Below are 9716 nucleotides of genomic sequence, written 5' to 3'. Positions count from 1 at the left end.
CGGGGACCCCTGCCTCTCGCGGCCCCGCCCACTCTCCCAGCAGCGAGCCGGAAGGTGTCACCCGGACCCGAGAGGCTGGTGCACCCAGGCTCCAGGACGCTGTCGGCTCACGTGATCCGCCGGCACCCCTCACGTGATCTCTCTCCCGGAGGCGGGGGCCTGCGGCCAAGATGGCGGCCTACCTGCAGTGGCGGCGCTTCGTTTTCTTTGACAAGGAGCTGGTGAAAGAGCCGCTGGGTAGTGATGGGGCTGCCCCCGGGGCCGCGCCTGCCTCTGGACCCGCTGCATCCAAGTTCCTTTGCCTCCCTCCTGGCATCACTGTCTGCGACTCAGGCCGAGGGAGCCTAGTCTTTGGAGATATCCTTCCTCTGGAGCTGTCTCTTCCCTTCCCGGATCCCTGAAGAGATTCAGCTGTGATGAAAGCTGTCCATCAGAGGGGTTCGTGTTCCGTGCCATTCCTTTAGATTGGTGCCCAGCACTCCTTCTGTGGTCTGAGGGGAAAAGGGGGAAGTCTGTTCTCTAACTTGTTGCCAGCTGAGGGAGCAATTCTGGGCACGTCATTTAACCTTTCTAGGCTTCAATTTCCTTACCTGAAAAAGGGGTGTAAAATAACAATGTGGCAAGGTTGTTTTTAAGATCAGTCAAAAACGGGTGCAAGTTGGCTTTTTTAAATATACTTTTTAATTTTTTTGAACTGTAGTTGATTTACAGTGTTTCAAGGTGTACAGCAAAGTGATTCAGTTATGCACATATGTACATACATACATTTTTTTCAGATTTTTTTCCATTATAGCTTATTACAAGAAATTGAATATAGTTCCTTGTGCTATTCAGTAGGTCCTTGTTGTTTACAAGTTGGCTTTAAAAGATGAGTGTGTATGGTGTTATTATACCCCCTGCCCAGTATTGTGGGTGAGAAGTTAAACGAGACCATGAGTTTGCTGCTTTGTTCTTCATATTACTGCCACTAAACTATGGCCTTCTTTTCTACTCTTTTTCTAAGAGGAGGAGTTTCAGGAGATAATATGTGGGAAAACGCTTGAAAATTTTAAAGAATTGTATGTATGTTAGTTGTTATTTTGGTTCTGGCCTAAATATAAGTATCTCTCCTTGGAAAGGAGGCTCCTTGACTATTCTTCACATATGGAAGGCCAGATTTGGTTCTTGCCCCGCTCCCTACAGCTTACAGGTTTCCAGGCCTACAAACTACGGGTGACACACCTGTACCAACTGAAGCAGCACAATATTCTGGCCTCTGTTGGTGAGGATGAAGAGGGTATCAACCCCCTGGTGAGTCCTAGAAAAGAAACGGGAAAGACCCAGAAGCCTGGGAGTGGTTGGTTGTTGGAGGGCAACTATCATTCACACATCTGAGGTCTGTCCACAGATAAAGATCTGGAACCTGGAGAAGAGAGATGGTGGTAATCCACTCTGCACTCGAATTTTCCCTGCCATCCCAGGAACAGAGCCGACTGTTGTGTCTTGTTTGACTGTCCATGAAAATCTCAACTTTATGGCCATCGGTAAGCAGAAGGAAGGTGAAGCTAACATCCTATGATTCTTGATAGATTTTCTTCAGAGTTGCTTCTGCAGCTCATCTTCACCCTTTTCATGAGACCACTTTGTACTGAACTGAGGCCTTTGAGATTTTCAAGTTTAGGATGAGAAAGCATTTAGTTTGGTTCTTTGAGAATGAGTCAGTGAGTCCTGATCTTCATGGTAACTGTCGGAGAAGTTGGGTATCAGGAGAAAGACTGTCACTTCTAACAGGTGCCTCAAATGGTCTTTTTCCCCTTCTGTGCTTCCTGTTCTTTTCAGCCTCAATAAAGTGCTCTTTCCTGCTCTCCTCCAGGTTTCACAGATGGCAGTGTTACACTGAACAAAGGGGACATTACCCGGGACCGGCATAGCAAGACCCAGATTTTACACAAGGGCAGCTATCCTGTCACTGGACTGGCTTTTCGCCAAGCAGGAAAGACCACTCACTTGTTTGTTGTGACAACTGAGAACGTTCAGGTATTACCAAGGCCTCCACTTCTAGGGGCAGGCAGGAAGGGCTTCTCTGTTGCTCAGAGGGTTGGGATCAGGAACTTACAAGAGAGGTAGGACTCTTAAATTTTTCATCATTTAGCCTTGAATCATTTGCCCAGCTTAATGTTTTATATTTTCATTTAGGAGACTGGGAAGAGTTTGAGTTAGGAAAAGAATGCTTGGGCTTATAGTAAAAGACCTGAGTTTTTTCACTAATTAACTTGTTAAGTGATACCGGACAAGTTGCTTAATTTCTCTGATTCCTGGTGCTCCTAATTTATAACAGCTTACTCTCAGCAATTGTTTGTTTAGGTTATTTCGTAAACTTGTGTTTCTTTTTTTTCTTTTTTCTTTTTACATTTTATTGTAGTGTACTTGATTTACTCAGCAGTAGTTTTTTTAAATACTTTTTTGATAAAGCAGTAAAATTCTCTTACTTGTTGAATACTGGTAGTGAGTAGTGATAGTGTGTACTAGAAAAGAAAACATATATTTAATTATATATTTAATAGAAGGATGGTGGTTAATGGAGAAGGCAGAACAGCCAGGGGAAGTCTTAAGTTGCTAAGAATTAAGTGGAGAGAGTCAGTATGGAGTTGGGGATACCTTGGGAAAGGCTTACATGCCCCCTCCTCATAGGGAGCCTGTTAACCCCTTTCTTACTTTTCTCAGTCCTACATAGTTTCTGGAAAGGACTACCCTCGTGTGGAGTTGGACACCCATGGTTGTGGCCTGCGCTGCTCAGCTCTAAGCGACCCTTCTCAGGACCTGCAGTTCATAGTGGCGGGGGATGAGTGTGTCTACTTGTACCAGCCTGATGAACGCGGGCCCTGCTTTGCCTTCGAGGGCCATAAACTCATTGCTCACTGGTTTAGAGGCTACCTCGTCATTGTCTCCCGTGACCGGAAGGTTTCTCCCAAGTAAGTGAAAGGGAGAGGGCTGGACTTGTTCCCCAGAATTAACCTGATCTTAAACTCCTAATGCCTGGATTCTGTCACTCCCCTACTTTGGTTTTACGTAGGTTGTGCTTACGCCTAGAGTCAGTTATAATGTTTTTACTGAAAAGTGTGTGTTTTGCTACAGACGTTTGCTGAGCAGCCTTGGTGCCCTAGAACGCTCCAGGAAATCTTTGGACCTCCTATTGGGTTTTTTTACTCTCTAGTCGAAATAAATTGGGTGGAAGAACAAGGGGTTGAGTAGTGGAGAAATTGGAAAGTGCTGGGAAGTACATACAGGACAGGGCATTTTTTTCTCTGAGCCACCTGAAAGGGCGGCAGAGTCCTCAGCATGATGAGAGTGATCCTTGTCAGATGTTTGTTTGTTTTCATTCAGTGTTAAGTATAGTGTTCTACGTACACCAGGCACTAAGTATTCATTAAATGAGTAGATGTTTGAACATACTTAATTTTGCCATCTGACACAATGTTAATTATAGGATCCTAAAGGGTAAGGCCAGGTCTGTATGTTATGCAGTGCTTCATGTTACAGGGTGAACTGCCAGAGGGGCCAGAGCGGTGATGTGTTCCGGGTGGGATGGGCAGCATCAAAGTTGTCATGGGAAAGGAAACGTAGCGGAGCTGAGACAGAAGTGGTACAAACATCCGGTGCCTTTTCTTTCCCACACAGGTCAGAGTTTACCAGCAGGGACTCCCAGAGCTCCGACAAGCAGATTCTCAACATCTATGACCTGTGCAACAAGTTCATAGCCTACAGTGCCGTCTTTGAGGATGTAGTGGATGTGCTTGCTGAGTGGGGCTCCCTGTACGTGCTGACGCGGGATGGGCGGGTCCACGCACTGCAGGAGAAGGACACACAGACCAAACTGGAGGCAAGGCCACCAGGTTCCCAGAGCTGGCCACGGGCACCCAGACACAGCTCTAGGAACAGGCTCCCCAAGTCGCCTTGGCCAGGGTGTTTCCTTCCCTTTGGGTCACAGCCATACTCAGCTCCCTTAGGGTAGGATTATAAAGTCGGTGGCCTCGGATGAGGCCTTAGAGGGAAGCAGAGGCTGGAAGCCTGAGCCCACTCTTGGTCCACTCTGCCTGCCTGCAGAGAACTTGTGAGGTGAGGCGATGTCGATCTTGGGGGTATCTGAGAGGTCCCGCCCAGTCTAAGATCTAGTCAGATCCGAGCTTCAGGACTGGCTGCTTGTGTGTTGTGGGTGTGCTCTGGGAAGATGTCTTCTCAGGACTGCTGCTTCTAGTTTTCTAATCTCTCTTCCCTTCCAGATGCTGTTTAAGAAGAACCTATTTGAGATGGCGATTAACCTGGCCAAGAGCCAGCATCTGGACAGTGATGGGTTGGCACAGATCTTCATGCAGTATGGGGACCATCTGTACAGCAAGGGCAACCACGATGGGGCTGTCCAGCAGTATATTCGGTCAGTCTGGAGGCGCTTTAGGAAATAGCTCTCAGTGCAGGGACCAGCAGCCAGATAGACTAAAACCTGTGCTTGGGAAAGGAGTGTGGACTCCGCTATGAACTGTTCTTTCTTCCTGCAGAAACTGTGATGCTTCAAGTGAGAAGATGATATACCTTATTGGAACGGGAATATTTAGGGTCAAATATATTATATGACCAGTATGCGTTTAAGCTGATGAGTACTTGTTATTTTAAACATTAGCTTGACCTTTGACCTGATTCTTTAAAGGGAAAAGGGTATTCATCTCTTGCTTCCACGCTTTCTTCCCTTGATACTAGGTATTGGAATTTTTCTGACCTGATGAGGGGTTTTAAGAACCTGTCTATCCTCTATCCTCTTTCCTAACCTCTCTAGAATTCCTGTTTTCAGCTAAGTTTAAGAGCCAGTGCTTTGGAGCCTTGCTACTCATGTGGTCCACAGTCTAGTAGCATCAGTATTACCTGAGATTTTGTTAGAATTGCAGAATCTCAGGCCTCACCCCAGACCTGCTAAAACAGAGTTTGCATTTTAAGAAGATCTGCAAGTGATTTTGGTGCACGTGAGAGTTTGAGAAGTGCTCTGATCCAGGTGCTATTTGATGCATGTGTCTCCCTAGAACCATTGGAAAGTTGGAACCCTCCTATGTGATCCGCAAGTTCCTGGATGCCCAGCGCATCCACAACCTGACAGCCTACCTGCAGACCCTGCACCGGCAGTCCCTGGCCAATGCCGACCACACCACTTTGCTGCTCAACTGCTACACCAAGCTCAAGGACAGCTCGAAGCTGGAGGAGTTTATCAAGGTACAGAGTGGGGCTGGTGGAGGATTCCTCAAGGGTCCCACTGAGCATGAGGGGCTCCACCAGGGCTGCAGGGAGAAGAAAGAGCTGACCTTATCTGGGGACCAGGACCATGGTCTATAAACTTGGAAGAGGAATAGCCTTTCCTGTGAGTTCTCTCTTGTCTCCCCTCTTGTTTTATGATGCCAGAACTTCCCATGGTATCTAAGCCCAGGGAAATGCACTGGGGGAGCCCTGTGTTCCCAGAGGAGTCCCTTTAATAGGACAGGCAGAGGAAGAATTTGGCCCTTAGAAACTTTCTGAGAAGCAGGATAACAGTGTTATAAAAGCATGGATTTTATTAGCTTAAGAATCTGGTCCAAAAATCAGATGCATATTTCCTTTCCCTTCCCCAACCACAACCTCTTGGTGAATGGTTTTGTCTAATGTCTCCCTGGCAGACAAAGAGTGAGAGTGAAGTCCACTTTGATGTGGAGACAGCTATCAAGGTCCTCCGGCAGGCTGGTTACTACTCCCATGCCCTCTATTTGGCCGAGAACCATGCCCATCACGAGTGGTACTTGAAGATCCAGCTAGAGGACATCAAGGTAGGTGAGCCTCTTGACTTGGACAGGGCCCTCCCTGTTCTTTTTCTAGGACGTCCCTGGGATGATGAAAGTGTTTCCTGATGGGTGAGGCAGGAGCATGCACTTACTCTGCCTTTATCTGTCCATAGAATTATCAGGAAGCCCTCCGGTACATTGGCAAGCTGCCTTTTGAGCAGGCAGAGAGCAACATGAAACGCTATGGCAAGATTCTTATGCACCACATACCGGAGCAGACGACCCAGTTGCTGAAGGGACTTTGTACTGACTATCGGCCCAGCCTCGAAAGCCAAGGGGATAGGGAGGCTCCAGGCTGCCGGGTGAGGCCCAGGGAGAATGGCTTTTGGGCAACAGGGGTCACCTTAGGGGCACGGGTACCCAGCTCACTCCCTCGGCCTCCCCTCTCCTCCCTTGCCATTCTAGGCCAATTCAGAGGAGTTCATCCCCATCTTTGCCAACAACCCACGGGAGTTGAAAGCTTTCCTTGAGCACATGAGCGAGGTACAGCCCGACTCCCCACAGGGCATCTACGACACGCTCCTCGAGCTTCGACTCCAGAACTGGGCCCATGAGGAGGATCCGCAGGTGAGACCTGGCAGAGCTGCCAGAGGCGCTGGAGAAAGACACTGCTCCTGTTGCTTTCATGGCTGCCTCTTGCTGCTTTCTTTCTTTCTTTTTTTTTTTTTTTTTAAACTTTTCTTTTTTTCTTTTAAGCTGTCTTACTGATTTTGCACTTTTTAAAAAAATTCTTTTTGGGGGTTGGTGATTTAAAGTTCGTTTCTTTCTTTCTTTCTTTTTAATGGAGGTACTGGGGATTAAACCCAGGACCTAGTGCGTGCTAAACATGCACTCTACCACTAAGCTGTACCCTCCCCCTTTGCTGCTTTCTTTAGACCATAACACCTCACCCTTGGGGCCTAAATGGTCCCCCGTGAAGAGGAAATTGGACTGAGGCGAAGAGATGGTTGTCTTGCCTTGTCCTGAGAGGCCTCGTCATTTTCCCCTGATGTCCAGCAGCTCTCCCCTCCTCCTCCTCCAGGTCAAAGAGAAGCTTCATGCAGAGGCCATTTCCCTGCTGAAGAGTGGCCGCTTCTGCAACGTCTTTGACAAGGCCCTGGTCCTCTGCCAGATGCATGACTTCCAGGATGGGGTCCTTTACCTCTATGAGCAGGGGAAACTGTAAGAGTTTGGGGGATCTCAGGGAGGGGGGATGTGTCCGAGTCACTTTCCAGGGACGGACCCTGAGGTGCGCCTTGCCCCGGCCCAGGTTCCAGCAGATCATGCACTACCACATGCAGCACGAGCAGTACCGGCAGGTGATCGCCGTGTGCGAGCGCCACGGGGAGCAGGAGCCCTCCCTGTGGGAGCAGGCGCTCAGCTACTTTGCACGCAAGGAGGAGGACTGCAAGGAGTACGTGGCAGCCGTGCTCAAGCACATCGAGAGCAAGAACCTCATGCCACCCCTTCTAGGTACTCGGGAGGACGGGGCGGTAGTGCAGGCTGCGGACAGTCGGGCTCCAGGGTGGGGGCCCTTCAGCTCTATCCAGAGAGCACTGCTCAGTTCATGGTCTTGTTTCTTCCCGGTCCCCAATCTCAGTGGTGCAGACCCTGGCGCACAACTCCACTGCCACCCTGTCTGTCATCCGGGACTACCTGGTCCAAAAACTGCAGAAACAGAGCCAGCAGATCGCACAGGACGAGCTGCGGGTGCGGCGCTACCGAGAGGAGACCACTCGCATCCGCCAGGAGATCCAGGAGTTAAAGGCCAGGTACTTGGCATCTGAGGTGCGGAGGTGTGCGGGGGTAACCTTGTTCTTTGCAGGGTGTCATTAGATAGTTTTCACAGACAGAGGATTGTATGGAGTGTGTTTGAGCATTTCATCCTCGAAGATCTCTTTTAATGGAGGAATTCCAAAGAATGATTAATTACACAATGTTATTTCTTGAAATTTGGAGGATATTATCTTGTAGCAGGTACTTTTCTTTCTGTACATGCCTGTATTTAACCTTTTCTAGACACACATCTGAGTGGTGGGAAGTACTCAGAGGTAGAAACTTGGACAGAAAATGGATAATAGAGACATGTGTATAGTAGACATTAATCTCCACTCTTAAAGTCTTATCTGCCCTTAACTCTGTAAAGTTTTTATCAGAGAACAACAGTTTCTTCATTCCACAGATATTAACTGAGCCCCCATTATGTCCCAAGCCCTGTTCTTAACACAGATGAAAAGCCTGCCTCTGTGGAGCTTATATCGTGGAAGCAGAGACAGACAGTAAACGTTAAATAAGCAAAATATTGTAGCTTGTTAGATGGTAATAAGTTCTAAGGGGAAAACTGAATAAAGGCCTCATTGAAAGGGTCACATCTGAGTAAAGACCAAAAAGACAATTTAGTGGCAGTGGTGGAAATGGAAAGAGAAAAATCCCCCTACAGTGGGTTGGGTGGACCTGCTGGGAGCATGTTGAGACTCCCTGCAGGCCCAGGGTGGGGTCCTCACGTGACCTCCTTTAGATGGTAAGAAGAGCGGGGCCTCGTAATTCCCTACCAGGGACTTCTCTCTCCTCACTGAGTCTAGCTACCTTCTCCCTCCACATGGCTCTTGGCCCTGTCCTCGCTGTTCGCCACTCCTTTCTGGTCTCTCTTGCCTGTAGTCCAAAGATTTTCCAGAAGACCAAGTGCAGCATCTGTAATAGCGCCTTGGAGTTGCCCTCAGTCCACTTTCTCTGTGGCCACTCCTTCCACCAACACTGCTTTGAGAGTTACTCAGAAAGCGACGCCGACTGCCCCACCTGCCTGCCTGAAAACCGGAAGGTCATGGATATGATCCGGGCCCAGGAACAGAAGCGAGATCTCCACGATCAGTTCCAGCACCAGGTAGGGATGAGCGGGCCAGGTGACTCCTGCCCCTCGGGGAGGCAGCCAGTGCTGGAGGGGCTGGTGTTCTTTCCTCCTCCTCCTCTGGGCACTTCAGTTCTGACTCGTTCTTCCTCTCTTTCCCTGCAGCTCAAGTGCTCCAACGACAGCTTCTCTGTGATTGCTGACTACTTTGGCCGAGGTGTTTTCAACAAATTGACTCTGCTGACCGATCCTCCCACAGCCAGGCTGACAACGAGCCTGGAGGCTGGGCTGCAGCGGGACTTACTCATGCACTCCAGGAGGGGCACTTAGGCAGCGGGTGGGAGGGGGTGCGATGGTGGAGGCACAGCTGCAGGAACACGGGGAGGCAGGGCTGCACAGGAATGAGGCAGCCATGCCCAGGACTCCACTGTTCTCTGATGCCATAGCCCTCAGGACTTAGGGGGCTTTCTTTTCCTGCCTGCTTCTTTTTGGCCAGCCCGCCATTCCTCCTGTTGGCTTTTTGAGCTGTGTAGATCGCTCCAGATCAGCGGGGGAGGGCACCTCAGCAACCTCAGAGTGGACAATAGCTGCTTTATTCTCTGTCCAAGAGCACCAGGCTGTGCTGGCTCCTGGCTCCCAGAGTCTATAAATAAAAGAATATAGTGATTTCGGGCCTGAAGGATTTATTCTGGAGACCTCCTGGTGATTCTTAACTGTGCAAGGTGCACTTCTTTCCCTCTGCTCTCCTAGAGCCCCACTTGCCTTCCTACAGAGTTCCTTAAAGATGATGTTAACAAGACCTCATTCCAGTAATGGGTGGGGCCTGTGGCATCTAGCAGGGTTCAGTTTACTGAAGACCTTCTGCAAACGCCTGAGGCCTGAGCTCCAACAGCAGCCTGCACTGCGGTCCCTGCTCTTCAGCCTGGCTGATCTCTGTGGCTGTTGTGTGGATAAAGTATTCAAGCAGGAGGCAGATTCTGGTTGGGAGTCTTGGATTTAAGCTTGCCTTCATAATGGGTGGTTTGGTGCCTTGCCGTATTCAGTACCAGATGATAAGC

General features: G+C 49.1%; 1 protein-coding gene across 2 annotated transcripts; it reads left to right on the top strand.

Moving 5' to 3' along the window:
- The first annotated feature begins 134 nt into the window (after positions 1-134).
- VPS11 (VPS11 core subunit of CORVET and HOPS complexes) lies at positions 135-9327 on the top strand. Of its 2 annotated transcripts, none has more exons than XM_006175301.3 (16): positions 135-357; positions 1142-1290; positions 1388-1523; positions 1853-2016; positions 2704-2951; positions 3658-3859; positions 4260-4411; positions 5049-5235; positions 5673-5819; positions 5948-6136; positions 6240-6401; positions 6856-6995; positions 7084-7286; positions 7414-7585; positions 8472-8694; positions 8824-9327. In XM_006175301.3, the coding sequence occupies exons 1-16, from the start codon at positions 171-173 to the stop codon at positions 8986-8988; spliced, it is 2826 nt and encodes a 941-aa protein (XP_006175363.1). In that variant the 5' UTR covers positions 135-170; the 3' UTR covers positions 8989-9327. The 2 variants fall into 2 exon arrangements, with proteins under 2 accessions (XP_006175363.1, XP_032328364.1); XM_032472473.1 differs by having other exon boundaries at positions 1376-1523.
- The last annotated feature ends 389 nt before the right edge of the window (positions 9328-9716 follow it).

This window comes from Camelus ferus, chromosome 33 (assembly GCF_009834535.1).
Source record: "Camelus ferus isolate YT-003-E chromosome 33, BCGSAC_Cfer_1.0, whole genome shotgun sequence".
Lineage (NCBI taxonomy): Eukaryota > Metazoa > Chordata > Mammalia > Artiodactyla > Camelidae > Camelus > Camelus ferus.
The sequence above is the reverse complement of the archived record's forward strand: the minus strand, read 5'-3'. Positions and strand labels throughout refer to the sequence as shown.

Excerpts from the sequence above, each read along its gene's own strand:
- VPS11 (XM_032472473.1), top strand. The coding sequence starts at position 171 with ATGGCGGCCTACCTGCAGTGGCGGCGCTTCGTTTTCTTTGACAAGGAG. Across the intron at positions 2,017-2,703 it reads TGACAACTGAGAACGTTCAG|TCCTACATAGTTTCTGGAAA; the intron begins GTATTACCAAGG and ends TACTTTTCTCAG. Across the intron at positions 3,860-4,259 it reads ACACACAGACCAAACTGGAG|ATGCTGTTTAAGAAGAACCT; the intron begins GCAAGGCCACCA and ends CTTCCCTTCCAG.